At 48.1% G+C, this 23,528-nt stretch overlaps 2 protein-coding genes across 3 annotated transcripts; one reads left to right on the forward strand and one right to left on the reverse strand.

Moving 5' to 3' along the window:
• Positions 1-319: 319 nt before the first annotated feature.
• Positions 320-4,229, reverse strand: LOC120818315 (endoplasmic reticulum-Golgi intermediate compartment protein 2). Of its 2 annotated transcripts, XM_040175289.2 has the most exons (13): positions 4,077-4,229; positions 3,327-3,463; positions 3,132-3,240; positions 2,964-3,010; positions 2,801-2,868; positions 2,680-2,720; positions 2,469-2,570; positions 2,299-2,388; positions 1,467-1,522; positions 1,270-1,368; positions 1,083-1,180; positions 826-988; positions 320-678 (listed from the first exon to the last, which is right to left on the reverse strand). In XM_040175289.2, the coding sequence occupies exons 2-13, from the start codon at positions 3,430-3,432 to the stop codon at positions 566-568; spliced, it is 1,092 nt and encodes a 363-aa protein (XP_040031223.1). In that variant the 5' UTR covers positions 3,433-3,463; positions 4,077-4,229; the 3' UTR covers positions 320-565. The 2 variants fall into 2 exon arrangements, with proteins under 2 accessions (XP_040031223.1, XP_077956557.1); XM_078100431.1 differs by lacking the exons at positions 2,299-2,388; positions 2,469-2,570.
• Positions 4,230-5,929: 1,700 nt separating this feature from the next.
• Positions 5,930-23,476, forward strand: kdm7aa (lysine (K)-specific demethylase 7Aa). The gene is made up of 18 exons (XM_040175285.2): positions 5,930-6,154; positions 12,416-12,501; positions 12,948-13,065; positions 13,374-13,534; positions 15,116-15,257; positions 15,375-15,561; positions 15,740-15,902; positions 17,221-17,308; positions 17,401-17,507; positions 17,925-18,016; positions 18,170-18,256; positions 18,538-18,789; positions 18,911-19,032; positions 19,165-19,307; positions 19,392-19,486; positions 19,741-19,910; positions 20,003-20,367; positions 21,292-23,476. The coding sequence occupies exons 1-18, from the start codon at positions 6,057-6,059 to the stop codon at positions 21,378-21,380; spliced, it is 2,565 nt and encodes an 854-aa protein (XP_040031219.2). The 5' UTR covers positions 5,930-6,056; the 3' UTR covers positions 21,381-23,476.
• Positions 23,477-23,528: the final 52 nt, after the last annotated feature.

The following is a 23,528-nucleotide window of genomic DNA, read 5'->3' on the forward strand; positions in this document are numbered from 1 at the left end:
TAGTTTTTTTTTTTCCCAAAAGTTGCTGTCACTTATTTCTAACTTTATAGTCTTCATTTTATTCTTTTAAGTCTTCAGACTTTCAACTATCATTTTCTTTAACTCTCAAGCTGACTATAAGCTACAGGTTTGTTAGGGGTCAAATATCGGTCCAAACAATTCACACTTTTTTGTGCAGCAATCCTCTTGATGCTTGACTGTTAAACATAAACTCGTGCTATACTAAAGATCCAAGTATTTAAAGACCATCCCAATCTTTTTTTTTTTTTTACTTCAAAGAACCTTTTTCATAATTTCCAAAAGAAAATTTAGTTTGCGGTTTTTACAACTTTACTGATTTATTATATTTACGATTGTGAATGGAGCCGAAGACCTAAAGCAACAAACTCCATCACGGAGAGCAACAGTTTCATTATGTAGCTGTGTAGAGTGACCGGACTGAAACATGGCTGCTCCTGAAGGAACGTCTCCGGGCGACGAAGCAGTCGGGCGCTGGTCTGCGTTGTGAAGCTGCACGTCCTGTGGAATCGACGCGGTTCGCCTGTTCGATCCGTACAGTGGACGATCATGGTCGCTGAGCCGCGTCGTCGGGACTCTCCTCTCTGGGCCTGTAGATTCCAAGTTTGAAGCGACAGCAGATGGCGTCGAAACAGAAGCCCAGAAGCCCGTGCAGCATTCCTAAAGATTTAAAAGGCCTCATTTTACCGCCGCACCAGAATTTGAATTTAAAAAAAATCTAGTGCGGCTTAATCTGCCCCTTAATCTTAATCTGCCCCTATTGCTGGTACTGAAATGATGATGGCGGTGGTTGAAAAGCAGACTTGCCGGTGGTGGAGAAAACTCCCCCGACGATGCCGCACAGTCGCACCAGGAACTGCCCCAGGGGCATGTGCTGCTCGCTGACCGTCACCATCAGGGAGCTGGTGTCGTACTTGACGAAGACGCCCGACACGCCGTGGCTCCCCGCCGCGTGGTTTATAAGCCGCTCCTGGCAACCAGACGGCGCGGCGGTTAGCGTCTTGCCCCAGGTTCACCGGGTAGAGGGGGGGGGGGGGGGGGCGTGATGGTTACTGTTCACTCACCCGCTCGGTCACAGAAAACTGGTGCGTGTCTGCCGATATCTTGCGTGTGTTCAGTCTGGTGGGAACCACCGTGATGAAGTACTGGAACATCTGGTTATCTGTAATGAAACCAGGTGGGTAAAGTCTGTAATTGCTCCTCTTTTCACTTTTTATTTTTTCTTCCTCCCGTTGAAACGCAGTCACTCACTGTTGAAGGTGATTTTCTCCGTGCCGTCCAGAGGACTGATGACGCCCGGTATCTCCTCCCCAAAAGACAAATGGTCTATTCGATGGGAGAAGTTGTACGCTGTGGTGCAGAGAGGAGAGCTCAGGTCACATCGAGGACGTGGAGCATCTCCAACTTCTCGGGGGGGGGGGAAAATTGCTATAATAAAAGTGACCTACTGTTGTGACTCACAAACGCCGCGATGTGGGCGTGTCCCTGCGGATGGTGAATGGGCCTGGAGGAGAAAAGGTATTAGCGCTTCATATTGTTTCCGTTTTGCATATTTTCTCGAGGTGTAATGATTCATTTTAACAATGATTCAATTCGAATTGCGATTCATGGTTGCCGATTCGATTCATGGACGATCTGGGTTCATTTAGAACGATTCGATTCAGTGACTTGAAATCGATTCAGTAACTTTACTAAACAGTGCAGGCAAAGTATCTGAGATCCCTGTTGTTTCTTGTAAGGAAATCAGGTTTAAATTAATTATGGATATTATAAACAAGCAAACAACAATTAATGGCAAATGCATTAACCTTTTATTTGAATCAAGTGCCATTTTCAATGTAAACATTACACAATAATTACACAATGTTTGGATCAATTTACAGAACCCCGGATTTTGAAACACATTGTAGGGTCGCATGTCTTTACAGGTAAACTCGGCTGCCGCTGCGTACTGATGACGTCACACGTTTAACGTGTCTAAAGTGCTAAAAAACAAACACGCATCCATGCCGTTTTTGTACTTTAATCCAATGTGCAGTTTCCAAGTATCAATACAATCGATTATGTACCATTTCAATCGATTTGTAATCGATACATGTCGTCCGGAATGCCGATTTGCGGAGCACAGATCGATTCAGTTGGATCGCAGGAATATAAATCGATTAATCGATTCAGTGAATGAATCGTTACGCCCCTAATATTTTCACATCCTCCAGCTGCGCCGTGGTGAGAGGTACCTGCCGGCTTTTTAATTATTTTTTTTGTGCCAATTCCTCTTACTTTCCCACGGTGATGTGTAGGTTTCCCGCCACCTTGTTGACGTGGACGTGGCCGTGTATCCTGCACGCGCCGAGCGGCTCCACAGGGGCCCTGAACGCACAATCGTTAAGGGCCTTGATATGACGGCCTTTTGTAGGGCTGATGGAGTGGACGCGCGTGACGTAACTGACCGTGGCGGCGGCGCAGTGGGACGTCCCTTGAGGAGGGTTTTGTAGAGGACTTCCTGCGCGGCGTGTTCCTCTCGCAGACGGTTTTGTATGAGGAGCAACGCGCTGGGGACCAAATGAAAAGTTGGCGGCACGCAAGACAACTTCTCCAGCTCTTCCACGTTGTTTTAAAATCAATTTTCAGGGGTTTCATTTTGACTTCATGATGGCTCACCTTTGCCACAGTCTCTGTTGGGGAGTCAGTTCAAAAATAACCTGGAAAAAACACAAGAGATGCAGGTTTGTGAAAAGCAACATGAAATAAAATGACTGCTTGGAGACCGTGTGTCACTCACAGGTTCGTAGTGGAGGCCGCTGGATGTGATCATGGTCTCAGCCAGGTCCAAAATATCCGCTCCCACATCTGCAAACACACATTTAATCTGCCTGCATGACGACTGCCCCATATATTTAAATCTATGATGCTATTTGATGAATTCATCTCCGTGAGATACTCACGCTGGCATTTCATGGCAACCGTAATGTCAATGTTTATCCTTAATTTACTGTAAATGAAACAAGAGGCAGCGTAATATCAGTTTGACAGTCATTTTCCGCCATGTACTGTAAATATTGGGTTAATATATATACTGAGTTAAATTGGGGGATGGTTTGTTTGATTAATACCTGGAAAAATCCTTGTCAACTTCATATTCATACTTCATCCAAGTGTCTCTATAAACGAAAAACTCGAGGACAGCCAGGAGCGCTATGGCAACGAAGGCAATCAGCGACACTGTGGATGAGACGGACAAGACGGACGGGTCAGCGATCCGATGTCTTTACCCCGTTGACGTCTCTGTCTCCAGAGGGGCGACCCACCTGTTCCCCCCGAGGCCGACGTCTCCACGTAGCTGTCTGACACCTTGGGGAAGGCGTCCAGCTCCCTCACCAAGCTCAGGGCTTTTCCTCTCGTCAACCGCCTCATGTTCAGGTTCAGGTCTTCTCTCCCCGGCCTCCTGGGTTACAGATAAAGTCACACTTTGACTAAGGATGCAAATGTACATTTTACCGAGGAGGGACACATTCATAACGTGCTCCTGATTAGTAGCTTTCCTCAGTCTCCATTTTTTTTTTCATTTGCAATAAAATTATACAATGTAAAAACCTTCAATAAAGTCTGACTCGGATAAATCAAACATGCAGTATTTTTTCTTCATATAGTTTTTAAATGTATTTAAGCTCTTTAGCTTAGTCAAAGCGTAGTTTGTTTAAACATCTTACAATAAGAGTAATGCAATTCTATTGAAAAGGTTTTTGAAAATAGTATTTAATCTTTCCTATTTTTGTTTGTTGTACTTTTTATGTCCATGACCATTGTTGATCAGGTAGGCTGCATATTTTAATTGCTCATTACACAAACACCACAGAAAATACCCGTATGACACAGTAATACGCACTGCTGCAGAAACACTGCGATGCTGCAGCAAGATAGACGATTAAAATCCAAATAAATATTCAGGTCCAAAAGAGTATTATATAATCAAAGGTGGAGATGTAAAGAGATGTACTGACTAAACGTTTTCAATGAGCGCAGCTCTCCCAAAACCATTCATTTACAATTCGTCTTACCTCTTTTATCATCGGATTATTTGTTAAATCGCGGAACAGGGTCCATGGAGGTCGTACCCGATGAATTATCGCTGCATTTCGAATGATATTTTAATGATGTGACTCCTCCATACGAGGGGGCGGCCTCGCGTCCTGCTTGTTTGGGTAAATCGTGACGTCAGCTGCGCGTCACACAGAGCAGTTCCCTGATCCCGCCACGAGGTGGCGCCATCGTACTGCACACGATGCCCCTTTTTGGTAGAAGGCTGTAAATGAATCAATGAAACGTAACGTCACATAATATAATAAACACATGTTTACATGTGTTTATTATATTATATATATTATATTACATTATATATTTTATATATATATATATATATATATATATATATATATTATTACATTTTCCCTTCAGTACTGCAGTACAATAAGTTGCTTATATAGTTCTTAGTTTTCAGTGCTGGACTTTTAGTTTTACAGAGTATTTTTTTACACTTGTGTTACTATAAGCTACTTTTGAGACTTATCAATATCTGATCAACATACTTTTTAAGTTTGTAAAAGTTCTTTTTTCCTTTGAGAATGGATATTTATAGCCAGCCACGTTGTCCTCGGATGATTTATAGCTTTGTTTCACTTACCATGTTTTTTTTTGCATATGAAGCGCAGTTAGTTCTTACTTTATCGTGTGAATTGTGGTACACGTTTATGGGAGCATTTATTCATAAACCAATCAAGTACAAGGACAAAAGAGGAGATGTTCATGTGCAGGCCGAGAAAGTCCCAAAGCCAAAAAAACACAACAAGTCTGATATCCAGTGTCAGATGGCTGGATCCCATGTGTCTCCTGTGGATCCCATGTGTCTCCTGTGCAGTGAGGGCTCCTGAGTGTCTGCATGCACCCCGGCCCGCTTGCCTATGCAGAGCAGCAGATGGGCGTGTTGGGGGATGGGTGCTGTCAGCTCACGCATCAAACTGTGGGTCGGTGGTCCCATTGCTGTTCTCCACACAGGCACGTAGGGCATGTCAGACGCTCTCCGTGGAGACATACCAGGGGTGCAGGGGTGTGTTTTGGTAATGCTATTACACCATGTCCGCCATTGCTTGGGAATGTTATCAGAGGTGGGAGAACCAAAGTATGACAAACTGCAACTGCGCAAATGTTCTGCTGATGGAGCAGTTTTAGTTTGGGTGACACAATTACGCTTCTTCTTTGTTCCTCTTCTTTACATCACATTAACTGCTCTTAAAGGTTATTGACATATTCAATGCTGATGGCACATTGAAAGAATGTTCTTGATGCTGTAGTTTCAGTCAGCTAAAAATGTTTTGACACATGGCCTTACAGCATAGAACATCATCTTGATTGAACGTACAAGGATTTTGAGCTAAAATATGAAAATTCAAGACATTGCTTTTAATGACTTACTTTTATAATGTATTTATTATTTAGTTTAAAGTTATTATGGACATTAGTATTTACCCATATTTTTCTAGATATGTCTTTGCTTTTAAATGCCAGTGCATTCATACATATTAGTCATTTTTGCCTATTTTCAGTGAAGATTCCAATTTAAAATGTAAGATAAACTTCTGAATCCACTAAGATTTAGAAAAGGTAGCCTTCTAGAAATGTATTTAATGTATTGCTAATATGAGTAATGACCTAGGCTGATGAACAATATATACTTTAAAATACTTCCCGAGAGATCCATAGTCGAAAAATAGACCAATTTGGTTGAACATAATTATTAGATCACTGACAAAATGCCTAAAACAGTGTCATTATTGATTTCCTTTGTTGTAAAAAGTTAGCGTCTACTGTTGTTGTGCCTACACAAGCAGATGGAAATGAATCATTGGGAAACAGACGTCAGACGTGGGGTCGCTTAGCGTGGAGGCTCTCGGGTAAACTCGGCTCAGCCTTCGGCTGTTTCCGGACGTTGACTTGAATCCCCGCCCCGCTTCATTCCTGCGTTGTTTGGGGACAGTAGGAAGATGGCGGCGGCCCCGCTGTACTGTGTCTGCCGGCAGTCCTACGATGTTAGCCGGTTTATGATCGAGTGCGACATCTGTAAAGACTGGTTTCACGGCGGGTATGTAGGTTTTGATTTATTCAAGCCGCGCGGGTCATTGGAAGCGATAAACACCGCGGGTTTAACGGGGAAAGGCGACGGTTCTCTCGGCGGTGTTGACTGGTAGCTAACTTAGCCTGCTAACGCTAGCGGTGGGCGACGGGGGTTTTAAACCGTCTATTGACACGACTTTTACCGAAGAAAGTAACGTTTCGCTCTGCGAGGTCGGCCTGAATTGAGTCGTTTCTCCTGGCGGTTCGACCACAAACATAAAGCCATGTACATGGCACATGTAAATCCGTTCACAGTGATCGATATTGACCCGAATGTAGCCCGTTGCCAGTAGTTATAATCTCGTAGTACGCCGATCCATCGGGACGGCGGAGCTGTGTCAGTCAACCCGAGCGGAGCTCCGCGGGGTCACCGTGACACAGAACGGCTGCACGTTCGCCTGCTCTTTGTGGCCACTTCGGGTGGAAGTTTAATGTCGGTTCTCGGCGGATTAAGATCCACTCAAGTCGTTGTGTTTCAGGCTTCAGTTAACCGCGGGTCACTCGAGGTAATGGCATCGATAAACGTTTCAAATGCAACGCTACTTGAGACGTATTTATTTGGACCACACATACAGGATATTTTTATATCACAACTTTTATATTATACAAAAATACACATTTTAAGATGTTGCAATTTTTGTAGTATTTTGATCCGTTGTTTACTGGTTTAATTTTTAAGCAAGCCAAAGATTGAGAACAAGGAGCTTGTTATGGTCGGCCTTTTGATTGACAGCTGGAGAAATTTAAATCCCCCTTTCAGGCATGGGAGGCACATGGCAGCGGACCCCTAGCGGTGAACAGGGGGACTGTTTAAAAGGACCAGACACACATGTCCTGCTGCTTAACGTCCTATTTACTCCTTTTCTTTAGTCTCCTACTCAATAGATTTTGAGTGGAATTGTAGAAACCTTCTTTTGATCCGTAACATGTGAGGGTGGGTCGGCGTTGGCTGTCAAAATCATAATTGGAAATGTATTTGTTGTGTATATTTAAGCCATGTTATTGTCTGAGAATGTATTATGGAATATAATAAGGGACGTGGTTGATTGTGATTTCATCACCTCCATTGATACCTGTAAAGCTGGCTGAGGCGACTAGTCGTTGTTCTCATTGAGAGTGAAGGAAGATGACGACAAGATTTTGCCATATTTTATAATTGTTGTCAAACGCGGCGTCAGACCTGACGTAGGTTCTTTCATAACTTTTAACACGCGAAAGAACATTGATCAAGTTTAAGACGGATCAAGTTCTCCGGGCCCTTGAATCACTCTGTGTGGGCGCATCTCCACGGCAACTGTTTATGAATACAATAATCTTTTTTTTTTTTTTGCTTGTGTTGGAATGACGGAAGCCATTGCGCAACCACATCAAGTTCCCTGCCAAAAAACTTGGCAGAGCCCAGTGTTTGTGGCGAATCACATCCAAAAAAGACTTGCTGGCTGTGTGTCATGTGCCAGCAAGAAAAGGAACAAATGTTGGAGCTTCCCTCTTTGATGACTAATCAGCAGGCACGCGCACACACACACACACACACACACACACGGAGCAGCGCTCCAACACCAGCCACACTTCCAGTCTCTTTCCCACGAGGCCGGCCAGAAGGGAAGGGAAGGGATATTCTGGATGATGGCGCGCCGATGGAGTGGAACGAGGGGTTCAACGTCCCGGTGCCTGGTTCAACGTCCCGGTGCCTGGTTTGCTATCAGGGTTTGTGTGTGTGTGTGTGTGTGTGTGTGGGGGGGGGGGGGGGTTGTCTTTCTGGAGAGTGTCCCTTTCTCCATCAGTTTCACCTCGGTACACAGTACAGCCTGGGACTTTGACCAGATGACGACTTGAGCATTGTTAGAAAAACACAGCGTGGTTTATCTGTGTCGGCGTAGGTAGTGATAAGTGAGCTCAGCTGGGAAGCCAGAAGATCTCGTGGTGTTCTAAACATGGCGCTCTTAATTGCTTGCATGTGTAGTCTCTTGTCCTGAAACACGTGGTTCCGGAGTCTAGTCTTGTATCACAATACAGACAGAGACATTTCCCCTGTCGATAAGGGGACCACAAAAGACCACTTTTAGTTAACGTACAGCTGACGGGTTGTAGTTATCAAAAAAAAACACTGCTTTTTTCTCCTCGTTTCAAGACGGAACCAAACTTTTTTTTACTGATGTGTTGTCATGGATTAGATATGTATGAATGGATGGAGGAAAGAAGAGAAAAATAGTTTAGTGCAGATTAAATGTATGTATTTTCCGATGCCGATTCCTCATTGGTTGAGTGCCATTGCCCTTAAGTGCTTGTTTAGTCACACAAACCCGCTACTGGAGCCTATGGTTTGGATTACAAATGTCAGTTTGAACCCTGGTATTTAGCATTTTAGAGCGTCACCTAATTACAAGGCCGGCTTTTGTAAACTGACTGTTTCCAGTGCTTCCGAGATGCCAATTTCCCCACCGGGTCACTTTGGATCACGGGGCTTCACCCCGCCGTAGGTGTCAGGCGCTCCAGTCGGCCCGCTGTCTGCTTTAGGTACGGATGGTCGGGGGCGATGATGGACTAGCGGGCCTCAATGGGACAGGAGGGGGATTGATGGACGCTCCAGCCAGCCAGCCAAGTTCAGTGCACGATCCGTCAATGTCGCACAGATTGTGAGCACGCCAAAGGGAGATTGATGGCCTCTACAAAGTGCTTTTTTAGTGTTTACGCTAAGTGGATGGTTGAACGAGGGGAAAGATTCTTCTTTGTTTCTTTTTTCGACTCTCGTCCATGAAAGAACCGTTTCACTTCATCTGTTTAAATGTCGGATTAACTCCTGTTAAAAGGCTGTTTTTACATTCATTGCCACGGCTGGGAAAGGAAAACTGCATTACGTCCTTAAACTAATACTAGTTTAATGGTGATTAGGGGTCAACGGCCTCGTGTGTTGACCAGCAGTCGGATTGAATTATGGTATTAAAGTGCACTTTATTGACAGCTTTCAACTTATTTTGGGAGGGATTTGGATGTTTCCGGGCGTTACTGGGTGCAAATCAATGGAAAGACTGGCTGAAGTGTTGACACCTTTCCACTTTTCGGAATAACACAATACCTGATGTATTTTAAAAATCATACGACGAGCGCAGAGCAACGATTGCATCCACAAGTTGGTGCTTCTTCTGCTGGGTTCAGACTGACGTTTTCGTCAGTCACTGGAGACTAATGGCCGTAGCTTTTACAAGGGACTTATGGGCCTTAAGACAACCCCGTTGAAGACATGTGTGAAAGTAGAGCCCCAGTCCCTGGAGCCCCCGACGCAACTCGACCTGTCCCAAAAACGATTAAGTTGTTAAAGCTCCCCGGGGCTCCCTGCCGCCCCGTAAACAACAAAGTGATCCTCTTGTGTTGTTTACCAGCTGACCACCTCTCTCTCACGCTGTAACCACTGCGGGAAAGTCTGGGTCGCTTTTAGGCGTAGCCGGCTGAAACGACTTGATCGGCAGAACCCGGCCCGAATGACGGATCTGTATTTCGTCCTTCTGGGCTCGGTGGCTCTTGTCCTCTAGTCCACCGCCGTTTGTGTGCATTCGGGTAAAGGGCCTGGAGGAGTCAGGAGCCCCCCCCCCCTCCCCATCGGGGGGAGATAAAGAAGGCCAGGTGTGTTTAACTGCCCTCATCTCCTCTCTATCTCCCTCTCCACCACCCATCCATTAGGGATCTGCCAGACCCCTAATGTGGGCGTGTCGCCGCCCCATGCGGAGCAGTTATTCAGAGCTGAAGTTAATGGCGATGCCCGCCTCCAGGCTTTGTGTTTCGCCACTGATCACGGAGGACAATGAACCCCTCACAGTGCACGCACTAATGAATAAGCCCTCTCAGTCACACAGGAAGGAGGCCCTTGATTAGAGGAAGTGGAGGGAGAGGGGCTGTTGGCGGCAGGGGTTTAGCCAAGTACACACGTCTCCTCTTATTCAGGATAGGGATGTTATGTTTGGTAATCGGCCGCAATGCCGTCACTGAGTAACCCTCCCCGTCTCCTGCGCAGGGATGTTTTGTTTTTGTTCTTTTGTGAGGCTCTGTCAACCTCGACCACAACGTGCCGTAACTCTGTCATTAAGGATTCAGATGACCTGCCACGACTGCTTTCCCAGCGAGTGAGGAATGAGGTTCACGCTGGTGCAAGAACTGTTTGCACACTTTGCAGTGGTGCAATACATCAAGCCTGAGCAAGACAGGAAATACTTGGCCCCTCTCTCCCTTTTCAGTTGAGTTTCCTCCCCCCCCCCCCCCCCCCCCCCCATGCTCTATCTCGGGTCCACACAGTCTCACCAGCTTCAGCTCCTTGTTACGTATTAATCATTTGTGGAGACACATAAGCCGAGTCAGGCCGTTGTAAGTGGCACAGGGCCCCCGGTTTCCCTCTGTGGTATTCCATAGAGGAGAGGACCGAGCGAGACGAGGACACCTCGGCCGGGCGCGTGCCCGCTCTCGCTCCTCTTATCCGACGTGGGCCGGCGGCAGAGAGCGGTGACTCATGCGCCCCCCCCCTCCCCCAGCCAGCATTGAGCAACCAAAACTCAGAATCCACCAGCGAGGTTTAATGCAGCAGCCAAGCACGCCACTGTCATTGGGCGTCCGCTTGCTCACGTGCAGCAGCAGCACTTCCTTGGCTACTTTTTCCTATTTTTATATATTTAGTTCTTTGAACGTCGGAGGCAAGAAATAACTTGAAGATCAAACTTCAGCATCGACAAGCCCGCTTAGCGCAAATCAAATATCCTCATCAGTAAATGAGTAAAGTACATAATGTGCAGAAATCTTGGCAGTTGATATGTAATTGTTTGCATTTGCAGCCAATAATGGCAGCAGGTTACATGTGGTAAATTACAGAGGCACCAGGCCAGCATTCACGTAATCACACCACTTCCTGATGAGTTAATGGCCCCTGGGCTTTATTTCCTTTCACAGTTTCCTGCAATGTCTTGTAGATCAAAGCTGACAAAATGCCCCCCACCCCCCCCCGCAGACATTCACCTTTCCACCACAAATGAATCATTTATAGCCGATGCCACTGTGCTGGCTGTCGAACCGAAGCCAGCGGCTTTGAAAGATGGTTTCACGTCGGGGCGCTTACACTTTTGTTGTGAATTATTTGGTTTGTTTGCGTTTTCGGGTTCGCCTGCACAGCACTAATGGTGCAGAGTCTTTCCTCATTAGTAAAGTTAAAATCCACCAGTGCAAGGGAAATAATGAGACAATAGGTCCATCGGGTCGTTCTAGTAATAACCGGATAGTATTAATTCTCTTAACCACCTTAGTCCATCCAAACATCCATGCTTTTAAGATGTTGATGTTTGTCTGTTGATATGGAAACGCCAGTAAGTAAACAAACACCCATGGATGGACCCATGGCCTATTTTCAGGTCATGTGGGGACGCATGCTACAATCCCACAAAACAAACTGAAGAATGAAGAGCATTGCTGTGGCCTGCACACGGGGTCCTTCGGTGCGTGACCGCTCTCTCACATCACATAGCAATAGAAAGAATCTTGTGTGCACGTGCTCAGTCACACAAACGTGCAGCATGCGGTTTCTGCAGCTCCAAATAGCCGCTGGTGTCATTTCAGGCCGAATGGCAACTTGGTTGCCGTCCAGGCTGCTCTGGAATGGACTCCTGGTATGCAAGAGAGGAATTCCATGTGTGTCGGTGCCTGCGGTTCGGCTGCTGCAGGATAGTCGGGGGTAGCTGTGTTAGTGACACTGTGAGGTGGGGGGGGGGAGAAGCAAAATCCTCAACAACGCCGCCCATGTGTACAAGCAGTCGGTCAAGGTTTTGACCGCATTCTGCGTCCACATGTGCAACGCAGAATGGAAAGAACGGGGATAACCCCCCAGGCGGTCCAAGTCTGGGGGGGCTCCCGTTTGCTCTGAGGTGGTTGCTCGCACTGCAGGCCTGGTGGCTTCTGGTGCCGCACAGGGGTGTGGATGGTATCGTGCTCGAGCTTTAAAATGTGCTTCAAGTTTCCTGGTGCCGTCTCCGGTGACTCGTTGAATATCTGTTGGTCAAATTGATCAGAGCGACGGTTATTTTCCAGACTCAAACAATGTCTGTGTTTGTTTATCCCAGCGCTCGAACCCGTCACCTCCTCCGGTTACACACACAAGCTTCTACATCAGCATCAGAACGTGGTCCGAGAGAATTGCGTGTTGTCACGTTGGAAGAAGCGCAAACTGGTTCTAACCGCATCTCCTGTCCATCTCCAGCTGTGTGCAGGTAGAAGAGCATCATGCCGTGGACATCGACGTTTACCACTGTCCCAACTGTGACGTGGTCCACGGACCCTCCCTGAGTGAGTACCGCTGTGTGTTCGTGTTCCGTCTCCCAGTGATTAAGGCGTCCTCTGATTCTTCGTTCCGTTTCCCCCTCGCACTTCTGTATTTGTAAGCTTGACTGGTCACAAGGGTGAAAGGAAAAAGAAAAACAGCCTGCAGTGTCACCCAAGTGTGACTTTTTCGTGGAGGGGGATGGGTCAACCTCAGACTGCCCCGGGGGCAGACATTTACCGGCTAATTGAATGCTTTTGTAAGCCCTCCGCTTCGATTGGACAAGCCCCCGCGGCCCCGTCTCCGAGCGCGGGGGGGAGGGTCGAGTAGCGACTTTGCGCCCTTACAAAAAGTTCCCCCCGGTGACTAATTCACCACTTCATTGAAAGAGGCCGCTTCCAGAGGGCCGACGGCGCAATGGCGTTAGAAGGAAGCGGCCCGGTGAACCTCGGCTGTCTCTGTTTCGTTGCAGTGAAAAGGCGCAACAACGGCCACAGGCACGACTACACGGAGCCGAACGACGGGTCGAGGCCGGTGCAGGCGGGCACCCCGGTGTTTGTCAAGGAGCTCCAGAACAGGACCTTTGCCAGGTAGCTATCCACCTACACGCGTGTGCACATGAATGGCCTGAGCTGTCCACTGGAGCGTCACCGTCCGCGCCTGGTTTATATCCGTTTAACTGCAGTAAGCCGGTTAAAGCACACTCCGGTCACGCTAATGACGTTAGCGAACGCACCGCCGATCAGAGCCGCCTGCGCTCGGCGTGTTGGCAGACGTGCAGCTGCGTGTTCGAGGAGGCAGTGAGGCCCAAAGCTGCTGTTCCTCCGAATGCCGACGTGTAAATAAACCTTTTTGCGACGCGCTCAAAGGTCTGAACTTGTGAGCGATCTTGTTTCAGCGGCGACGAGATCATGATGCAGATGAAGGGCGAGCACGTGACCACCAGGTACCTGGAGAGACACGGCTTCAACTACCCCATAAAGGTCACAGAGATGGAGGGCCTGGGACTCAAACTACCGGCCCGGACGTTCTCCGTGCGAGACGTGGAGCAGTACGTGGGTAAGGACGCGCAACCAAGCCGGCCAGCGTGACGCCAGGTTCTCTCGCTTCACGGGGGGCTTTCGGCCCACTTGTCGGGAGGGGGGGCGGGGCATCGGACGCTGGCTGAAGGATTCGTAAATAAGCATTCACTCCGCTCGCTCTGACACTACGCTTCCTTGTTGGAACGGCCGGCCACTTCGCGGCTCCTATTACGAGCCCATTACCGAGCCGGCCGCTTATGCATTACTGCATTACGTTCAGATTACACCCCCCTCCTCCCCCCTCACTTTATTTCTCTCTCACATGCCCTATTGAGCGATAAGCCAAGGCACAGGTGTTGTGACCGGGGACTGGGTGTCGCGTTGCATTTCCTACAGCCAGAAGATAATGGCACCACGTGAGTGAACGAGGGTCCGAACAGCTGCATAGTCGACGGGATGATGATCGGAGGACTTTGATTGGTCAACTCCAGAGGGGTTTAAGACAAAGGTTGTCGTAAAAAGATGTTGCGTTTTGGGGCATGCAAACTATGTAACTACCACATCGGCGGGTAACGATAACGCTTGAGAAACCAACTTTTTACTTTTGTACGGTTTGCTTTGATATAAAGTCATTGTTTATTACACAAACTGTAATAGAAAGAAAACTAATGCACGATAGTAAACGGGGAAATGCTATAATATTGATGGGAAAACCTTGTTTTTTTTACCATATTGCTGATTAATTCCAAATATATAAACTTAAAAAGGCCTTTAATTGGAAACAATGACAATAAGCTTCAGGCTCTCACAGGGGAGGAGAAGGGGGGGAGGGAGGGAGGGAGGAGTGTTGGCTCCACCGGTTGTGTTGGCGTTGGGTTTGTGGCGCCGGTGTTCGATCCTGGCGTTGTGTTTCTACGCAGCTTTGTCTTACTCCAGCTGTTCTCTGTCATCACACGCTGGCCAGCTGCGCCGTCAGAGGTGTGTGCGTGTGTGTGTGCGTGTGTGTGTGTGTAGGACAGGGTGGTAATAAAAAAGGTGAGTGGGAGGGGTGTGGGTAAAATACAACAACCAGCTGTCTGGTTCCACACTGAGCACCCCGGTCCCGCTTCCGGGCCCCTCGTGTCAGCCAGAGTGTGATTTGTGGCGCTCCGACTGCCAGCGGAGCTTCAGCTCTTGTTTTTTCCTCAGCAGCTGTCTCGTGTCTCTTTACTGCACCACGTGACGCCTGTGCACACGCTCTTTTCCTCACGCGTAGACGCGTATTCACCTCGGTGCTCCAGGTCTCCCACGCACACATCGGTGTTGAACACAGCAGCCCTCTCAACTCCACCCACTCCTCCTCCTCGGGGAATGGTGGTGCGGACAGATTGACAGATTGTCTCGCTTGCCTTGGTGTACGACCCCTCCCCATGCTGCCATGTTGGTGCCAGTTTCCCTCAGGGCTTGATCTCTTAAGAGCACATGGAGATGCCAGCAGGCTGCTGACCCCAGTGAACCCTCTCGCCCACTCAGCAGCCAATTAAAAAGTTGGAAGATATTTTTTCATTCCGGAGTCACTGACGGCTAAACGTCTCCACGTGACGCCGCGTTGACTGAGCGGTACTTGTCTCCTGCCTAGGCGGCGACAAAGTCATCGACGTGATCGATGTGGCGCGGCAGGCGGACAGCAAGATGAAGCTCAGCGAGTTCATCAAGTATTACAGCAACCCGCACCGACCGAAGGTCCTCAACCTCATCAGCCTGGAGTTCTCTGACACAAAGTAAGGATTGATTTTGCCACCTATGATCAATTTCCTCTGCAAATGAACAGTCGTGTTTTAATATCTGACAATGGAATGAAAGTCTAACCTACTTGTTTTGCTCCAACCACCAACCAGGATGTCCGAGTTGGTGGAGGTTCCCGACGTGGCTCAGAAGATGTCCTGGGTGGAGAACTACTGGCCGGACGACTCCTTCTTCCCCAAGCCCTTTGTCCAGAAGTACTGCCTTATGGGGGTGAAGGACAGCTACACAGATTTCCACATAGACTTTGGAGGCACTTCAGTCTGGTACCATGTTCTCTGGGTGAGTGTTTGCACGAAAAAGAGCTGAATCCCTAGAGAATTATCGACGTGTACCGCGAAAAATAAACCGCCCGTGCGTTGTTTAATCCACAATGTCATTTTTAGTGTGTTGGTGAATGTACTGAAAGGTCTGCGGCCGCAGCTGATTGGCTGACACATCAACCCCTCTTCCTCTGCAGGGTGAGAAGGTCTTCTACTTGATCAAGCCCACCCCCGCTAACCTTGCACTATACGAGGCATGGAGCTCCTCGCCCAATCAGAGTGAAGTGTTCTTTGGGGACCGAGTGGAAAAGTGCTACAAGTGTATCGTGCCCCAAGGAACCACCCTGCTCATCCCTACAGGTCAGTGGTGCAGGCTTACGCTGGTATGAAGAGGTTTTGTGCCGCACCTCTTCTGAGATCAAGATCTGAAATTGTTCCGCTGTTTCTTTTAAAGTGGATACAAACAAGAGCATTCTGTTGCAAAACAGCCGTTTAAATGATTTGATTTAATAACAGGAAGTTTGTTTAGGACCTTTTTTAAGCTGCGTTTTTAGTCTTTTTAACAGCTGGATACTGTGCTGATCAGCATAAGTGTGACTGGAATATTTACATACATGTAAATATACATTGGTTATTATAGGATCACTTCATGGACAGTTCTCACCTGCAGATGGATTTGCATAGTAGATCAGCATTTGATTTAGTGATAAAACCCCAAATCTGCCACCGTCAGTAGTTCGATAGTTTGACGACTCATCCCGTCCGCACCGACCCAGCTGACATGTCCTGGGGATTTGTTTGTCTTTTCTCATGCATTTAAAATCCAGCTTCCCATGGCTCGTGCCAGGAAAATACAGTCTTCCTGAAGGTTCTCTATCATTGCCAAGGGAAAATAACAGCAACAACCCTAACCGTTCTTCATGATTGCAATGGAAAAACATGGAAAAATGGAGCTGCAACGATGGCTGCGTGACGCCGCCCCTCTGCACGGGACTTCTGACCGGCGGCGCTCTCGTTAATTAGAAGTTGGATTAGAAGCGTTCGTGGACAAGAAAGGATGTTTGTGTTTCGCGTCACGGGATACGACACGCTGTCACTCGCCGACGTCTCCAGTCGCGGTCGTCCGGCTGAATCCCCCCCCCCCCCCCCCCCCCGCACATCTGCGCCTCGTCCGGCCCTTCAACTGCTGGATGTCCTCAGTCATTCTTCCAGCTATGCTTTCAGCGGCCTCCAGCAGCTTTTTTTAAAGAAGCGCTTTTGGCGGAGAGGGTGTGAAGAGGTGGGAATTAAGTGGGGGTCAGAGAGCACAGTAGGTCGGTCAACCAGGGCTTTATCAGGCCTGTCCGTCAACCTTACACCGACCCCCACAATCTGCTTTCTCTCACGTCGGGTTGTAGAAAGTGCACTGTTTCTCTGACGGGGAGCGCGTCATTGTTTTTTGTGTGTGTGTGTGTGTATATATATAAGTCTCACTGCGGGAGGTTAGGGGAAGGTGGGGGGTGTTTTTGTACAGAAATGGGTCTTTAGTGCTGTGAATATCTTCATACAAACATGCATGTCCCCCATGAGTACATATTTAATCAAGTGGCAGCTTTTAAGGTTGACTTTTGACCAAAGTGGTCACAAGTCCGTCTGTGGGTGCGTTGTCTGATCATCGGCACTGTGGCGCCCCCTGCAGGCTGGATCCATGCCGTTCTCACCGCTCAGGATTGCATGGCGTTTGGAGGGAACTTCCTTCACAACCTCAACATCGACATGCAGCTCAGGTAAAATACCCCGAGTTCATGTTGACTTGGTCTGGCAACATTTGTGCTTCGGTCGCGTTGTGGTTGATGGAGCTTTCGTGTCTCCTCTGTAGGTGTTACGAAATGGAGCGTCGCCTGAAAACCCCAGACCTCTTTAAGTTTCCTTACTTCGAGGCCATCTGTTGGTATGTGGCCAAAAACCTCTTGGAAACGCTGAAAGGTGAGTCAAACCAATATATATGTACAAACCACAGATGTGAGAACACCTGATTTTAGATGTCAGGTAAGAGCTAGATATTTCACACCTACACCTGTCCTGATGATGGTAAATGATGGCTGGTGAAAGCGTGTGTTCAGCAATGTGCACTCTGAATGATGATGATGTTACAACACTGTTCATTTCCATAATAACCGGCGTGTGCAGTGTTTGCTGTCCTGAGGACACTTTGCATCTCCACCACATGTTCAACAAACACAGCTCTGTTTTTTAACTCTTGACATGTTTGTTTTTAAATATATATATTTTTAAATGCCCGGTCGGAAGGTCGGAAGGTTAATACACTAATATATGACTATTATTGTAAAGTGTAAAAGGATTGAAAATACTTTTCGCTAATTGTATGTTTTCTCCCCTCAGAGCTACGAGAGGACAACTGTCCGCCACAGACCTACCTGGTGGACGGGGTCAAGGCTTTAATCGGCGCTCTGAGGACCTGGTTGAAAAGAGAGGTGAGCGTTCCAACGGCCATGAGACCCGACTCCGCCTCCCTTCCGCCCGCCACCGCGTTTGGCTCCTGTCCGCCGGGTGCGTGTCAGCGGCCAGCGACAGGCTGCTCTCTGTTCACTCCTCCTGTCTGAATGTGGTCCGCTGTGGCTTCGCAGGTGACCGAGCCCAGCAGTGAGGTACCAGACCATATCAGGCCCAACCATCTCATCAAAGAGCTGACCAAGGAGATCCGCCACCTGGAGGTAAGGACATGGGACACGGTGAGAGAAGGACTCCTCACGAGTGAGAATCAGTCTACCAGAGCTTATTTAAATACAATATGTACTAAAGTAAATGAGAAGCACTTGGTGATGCTGTGGCATGTAGTCAAATATAGTCAATATTCTGAGAGGTCCACATATAGAAGGTAAATGGAATTTGTATTTTGCATAAGAAAAGATAAACACGTGATTATGAGGCCAAGAAATCTGAAGGACTTCTTCTGTAGAAACTTGACTTTATTATGCTCCGCGTGAATAAACAGGAGGAACCCGTCAGCGGCAGCAAGCCAGTGAAATCTCAGGGAGCCGGCTGTGGAGCGCCATCCGGATCCACCTCCTGCCCGGCCACTCGCACCACTCTGGAGAGGCTGTGCCAGGCCCGGCAGGCGAGGCGGGCCGCCCGGCGGCTAAGGGAGCAGCAGCGGCAGGCCCCCAAAATGCCGTCCAACCTGGACATCCTGGAGCGGCACACCAGGGAGGTGCTGCGCAGGCTGGAGGTGGGGCCGCTCGAGGAGGTGAGGCGCACGCAGAAGTCTGCTCTTTTCTTCTTTCGAAAGAGGCTGCGTAGATGCTAAAAGATGAAACGGTCCACGTTTGTTGATTGGGGGGGGTGTGTGGTCGCTCTGTCCCACCTAGGATGCTGCCTTCTGCGCCAAGGTCCGTGGGAAGCTCAACAAAGTGTCGACGGCATCGGCAGCCGCGGAGTCTTTAGAGGACAACCACCTTCGGCTGATGCTGGTCAACGGCAGGATTATCAGGTGAACGCTCACTCGATAACGGCGCCCGTAAAGTCTTCTGTTCTATACTGCAGATTCGCTGTATTTCTTTGGTGAAATTGCATTTTGTCCCAGCATTCAAGCGTGTGTGTGTGTGCGTGCGTGTTTGTGTAGAGATTTAAGGCGACCAGTCAGCAGTCCGGTAAAGTCGGAGGGTGAACGTCCATCTGTTGACCCACCAAAGAGTTCTGTGACGTCGGAGAGGACACAGGACAGCCGAGAGCAGCACAGCTCGGACGAGAAACCCACACTCCTCCGTAAGTCACCACAGGCTGGTATGATTCATCATTATTATTATTAAAAGCAAAGATGTTTGAGGCTGACGTTGTTCTGTTTCTCAGGCGGTCTGGAGAGGGTGAAGACTGAACTCAGGGAAGAAGCCTCGGGACACTGCAGTGTGTCGGACACGGATTCAGACAGTGACTCTTCCTCAGAGGTAAATATTGGGGAACAGACCTCTGTACACATGAACTAATTTGTTAGAAAATGAAAATATGCAACAATGACCGCGCTTAATTAACTTCATTGAACGTCCAAGTCCGTCTGGCACAATATGAGCAAGGACACATTTAAAGGTGCAGGAGAGCCGACGCTGGAAAGCTTTAAATGTTTGATGTGTAGTCACAGAATTACAAATACAACACTATCTGTGATAAACCTGACTCCTCCTTTCTCCTTTCCCCGATGCAGCGCAAAGCATCGTCGTCCTCGTCTTCGTCGTCCTCGTCTGACGAGGATTCGGGGAGTTCCCCGGAGGACGACGGGGGGCGCGGCTCCCGTCAGCAGAGAGGCTCCGGGCACACCATAGAGCTGGACCCGTCTGGCCAAAAACTCAGGCACAAACACAAACCACTCAAACGGTGAGAGACCTCCTCGAGGATGTTGCCTTCTTAGCGTGTCTTGAGTGTTACTGAGCGGCGGTAAACAGCGGCGTCCTCCCGGCTTCTTGCAGAGAACGTCCTACCTCACCCAGCACAGAAGAGGCCATTCAGGGGATGCTGTCCATGGCCGGTCTGCTGTGCTCGTCGGAGCCGGAGAAGGCGGCCTCGTCCCAGGAGCCCTGGTGGTCGGCTTCCAGCCGGTGCTCGCCGCTGGGGCAGCGGGAGGAGGCGCAGCACCGCCTGCAGGGGGACAAGAGCCCCATGGACAGCCAGGGCAACAGCAGCGAGGCCTGGGACAATCAGGGGCCGCCCAGCCCCCTCGACCGCCCCGAGGCAGACTACCAGTACTGTGACCCCTCCATGTCTCCGCCGCTGCACCCTTCCAAGAGGCACGCCCCCAACCCCCCGCCGCCCATCAGCAATCAGGCCACAAAAGGTTTGGAAATCTAGCTGTTTTTCTTCTACATTAAATTTGAGTTTCTGACGGCGTGAGATGGATGGAAGGTGCGGCTACTGGCCACTTCCTGCAGAGCAAGGAGGTGAAAAAAATGGCGTCTTCCAAATAGCGGTGCTATTTTTTCGTCCTCTTCTTCTCGAAGTGGGACATGATAAGTGTGGACACTTATCCAGAAAAAACATACCGTAAGATTCTGAAACATCTGTCAAAAGGGGGTGTGGCCTCATACATGAAAAAAGGGGAAACCAAATCAGAGCACCGCCGCCTATCCCAGCTCTGAGTGAGCCAGTCGCACACCTCATTGTGGACGGTGTGTGGGTCCGTTGCCATGTTACCACGTCTGGTGTTAAATACTCTTTCACTCCAAGTGTGCTTTTGTCCTTCTGTCCCTTGAGCGCAGGTTACCTGATGCAGAGCACCTGGTCCGGGAACAGGGACGGCATTAACGCCTCGCTCCAGCGTTGCTCAGGGCCGCGGGTTTTCTCTCCGGCGTCTGTTGGGTGATCGCAGGCAGTTGCTGCGGGTCACGGCGGTTTTGCCGCCCTTTTTGGTTTTGCTCACAACGGGTGCACTTCATTACTCACGTTGACACTACACTCCGCCACACACAGCGGCAGCTAGCGTTGTAGCGTTGTAACGGTAACTGCCGCTGTGCGTCGTCCAAACAAACACGTCTCTGACGTGAGCCAGAATGTGACAATGTGTCACTTGATACTAAAAATGCCCAACAATGAATCTACTTGAGCTTCTGAAACGTTTGTTGGTTTCCATAGACGCACGTGAAACATCCGTCAGTTGATGGACCCAACAGTCACCAAATGATCAAATGTAAAGCCCAAGTAAACGCGCATTGTCCTCTTCACGCACGCTTCTAATGCTCCTTTTGTTTGTTTTTTTCTGCAGGCAAGCGGCCCAAGAAAGGAATGGCCACCGCCAAGCAGAGACTGGGGAAGATCCTGAAACTCAACAGACAAAACCGGGTGTTTGTTTAACCGTTCCCATTTCCAAAAGCAGAACGATGCGTGGGGGATGGTTTTCTTGAAAGGGAAGCAAAAAAAAAAACCAACAAAAAAAAGGAACTTCGGTGTGTGTTGTTACCGACGGTTTCCGTGGAGACCACCGAGACACGTTAAAAGAACACGCTCACTGTGCATGCTTCGTGCTGAGGAGACAGGGTATTGGATTTAAAATAAGCGAGCCAAGGACCTCGCCCCAAGCACACTAAGAACGGAACGGAAAGGAGCTACGGGACGCAGAGGGGGGGCGAGCATGCTGGGAAAAGGCCGACCGAACCTCCTGCAGGCATTGAAATGGACGCGCTCTACCAAACAAACGAGAATACTTGTTTATGATGCCAAGTTCACCTGCATCCTATTTTTTTATACTTCCCCTCTCTGCTGACCCCCCCCCCCCCCTCCTTCCCCGCACAACCATAGCTTGCTTCACTGCTGACGCCCTGAAGAGGATGGAGGAGCAGGTGAAACAGCTGTATATGTTTTGGGGTCCCAAGGAGGAACTGAAATTTCTGAACGGTGCTTATTGTTTGTACTTTCTTCCACTCATGCTTGTCCCTTCACCTCCCCCCCCTCCCTCCCGTATCTCAATCACACCAGCAATAATGACTTTTAGGAGAGGAAAGGGTGAGAGTCTGCACTTTGGTGCATCCTTCCCAGACTCTTCGGTTTGTTAAAATCGAAGTGGGTGCATTAAAGGCTCGCACAATTTAGTGCAAAATATACTCTCAAATCTGCACCGTTTTTGATGAGTGGAAAGTTTCTAGGAGCTTTTGGCTGAAGGGAAGGCACCCAAAGTGCTGCCTCTCTGGATTATTTTGAAATAGGAGTCAGTCGCTAGGTCTAAAAAAAAAAAAATGTAGACGACAAATCTCGTGTGAGATTGTGCTTAATTTATTTGTTATTTTTGTGTTCCGAATGATGTATTTATTAATTGAAAGAGAATGATTTTATTATATTTTGACCCTCAGCTATTGAGTTTTTTTCCCCCTCCTTTTTTATAGGATTGATTGATTTCTTTTATTTTTAACACATGCTTTTTGTAAATGTGGATGTTTTAAAGTTCATGTGATCATCTGTTGAGTAGCAATTTATCTACAAATCTTTTCTTACCTTCCATTTTGTCAACTTTCTCCTGGTTGGATCCTTTTCTCCCTGTAGCTATGTGCGAATAGAAACTAGCGTAGGTTGAGAAATGTCAACATCCATATTTACACGAGAGCTTTTCCAACTAGTGCCAGTTCTCATTTAGCAAAAAAAAAAAGACCAACCACAAGTATTCTGAGCCACTGTGGTCGATGCATTGAAACGGAGTGAGATTCTTCCTTTTTCAAAAGAAAAAAAAAAAAATTCAGTGCTGATGTGAGGTGTGTGTTCTTTTCCGGGTGCGCAGTTCTTCACTCTCAGGGAATGATGCCATGGACATAACCTTCGATGAACCCACCAGCCACGTCATGGACGCAGGGCACTGACTTTAAAGACTCCCCTCCTCCTCAAGGCTTTTCTTAGTTTTCCTTATTTCGTGGTTTAAGTTGTAATTACAAGCTGTGCTTCAACCAGTCAGTCATTGTACATTTGGGCTAATTTTGACCTTTTGTTGATATTTGGTATGGTCCATCAGTGTTACCTTAGTTTGGCTCTTAACGGCCCCCCTGTTGCAGAGGAGGGGGCTTGGAGAGCTTCGCTCAGGTTGACTAGTAGTGCACGTGACCTGCGAGTGACTGGTCAGGTGTTTCCCATAATCCCAACACAAAGAACCAACTCAAAGCATTTCACATTGCCAGACTGATTTTACCCCTTTTTTCCTTACACTTTGAACTTTTTGCATGTCAAGTCATTGAAAACACGAGCTGACCCGCAGGCAGGGTTTGTACTAAGCTGTAGTATTCATTGTACACAATCTCTCCCTTTTCACTTTTCATGCAGCTTTCTTGGCATTTGTTTTAGGTGCGTTGGTTCTTACGTGTTCTTTTCCCCCCCACAAGATTTAATATAAACAAAAGCACTGGCTAACTGTGACACTGTTGATGCATTTCAAAAATTGCGTGTAAATAAAATTCAAAAAACTAACGAAATAACCTGCTTGTTTTTGTGCATCCCAGTTTTACACCATATCATACTGTACTA

This window comes from Gasterosteus aculeatus, chromosome 4 (assembly GCF_964276395.1).
Source record: "Gasterosteus aculeatus chromosome 4, fGasAcu3.hap1.1, whole genome shotgun sequence".
Lineage (NCBI taxonomy): Eukaryota > Metazoa > Chordata > Actinopteri > Perciformes > Gasterosteidae > Gasterosteus > Gasterosteus aculeatus.

Excerpts from the sequence above, each read along its gene's own strand:
- LOC120818315 (XM_040175289.2), bottom strand. The coding sequence starts at position 3,432 with ATGAGGCGGTTGACGAGAGGAAAAGCCCTGAGCTTGGTGAGGGAGCTG. Across the intron at positions 2,389-2,468 it reads CCCACTGCGCCGCCGCCACG|GGCCCCTGTGGAGCCGCTCG; the intron begins GTCAGTTACGTC and ends TTGTGCGTTCAG. Across the intron at positions 1,181-1,269 it reads GGAGAAAATCACCTTCAACA|ATAACCAGATGTTCCAGTAC; the intron begins GTGAGTGACTGC and ends GTTTCATTACAG.
- kdm7aa (XM_040175285.2), top strand. The coding sequence starts at position 6,057 with ATGGCGGCGGCCCCGCTGTACTGTGTCTGCCGGCAGTCCTACGATGTT. Across the intron at positions 17,508-17,924 it reads CCTCTTGGAAACGCTGAAAG|AGCTACGAGAGGACAACTGT; the intron begins GTGAGTCAAACC and ends TTCTCCCCTCAG. Across the intron at positions 19,308-19,391 it reads CGAGAAACCCACACTCCTCC|GCGGTCTGGAGAGGGTGAAG; the intron begins GTAAGTCACCAC and ends TCTGTTTCTCAG.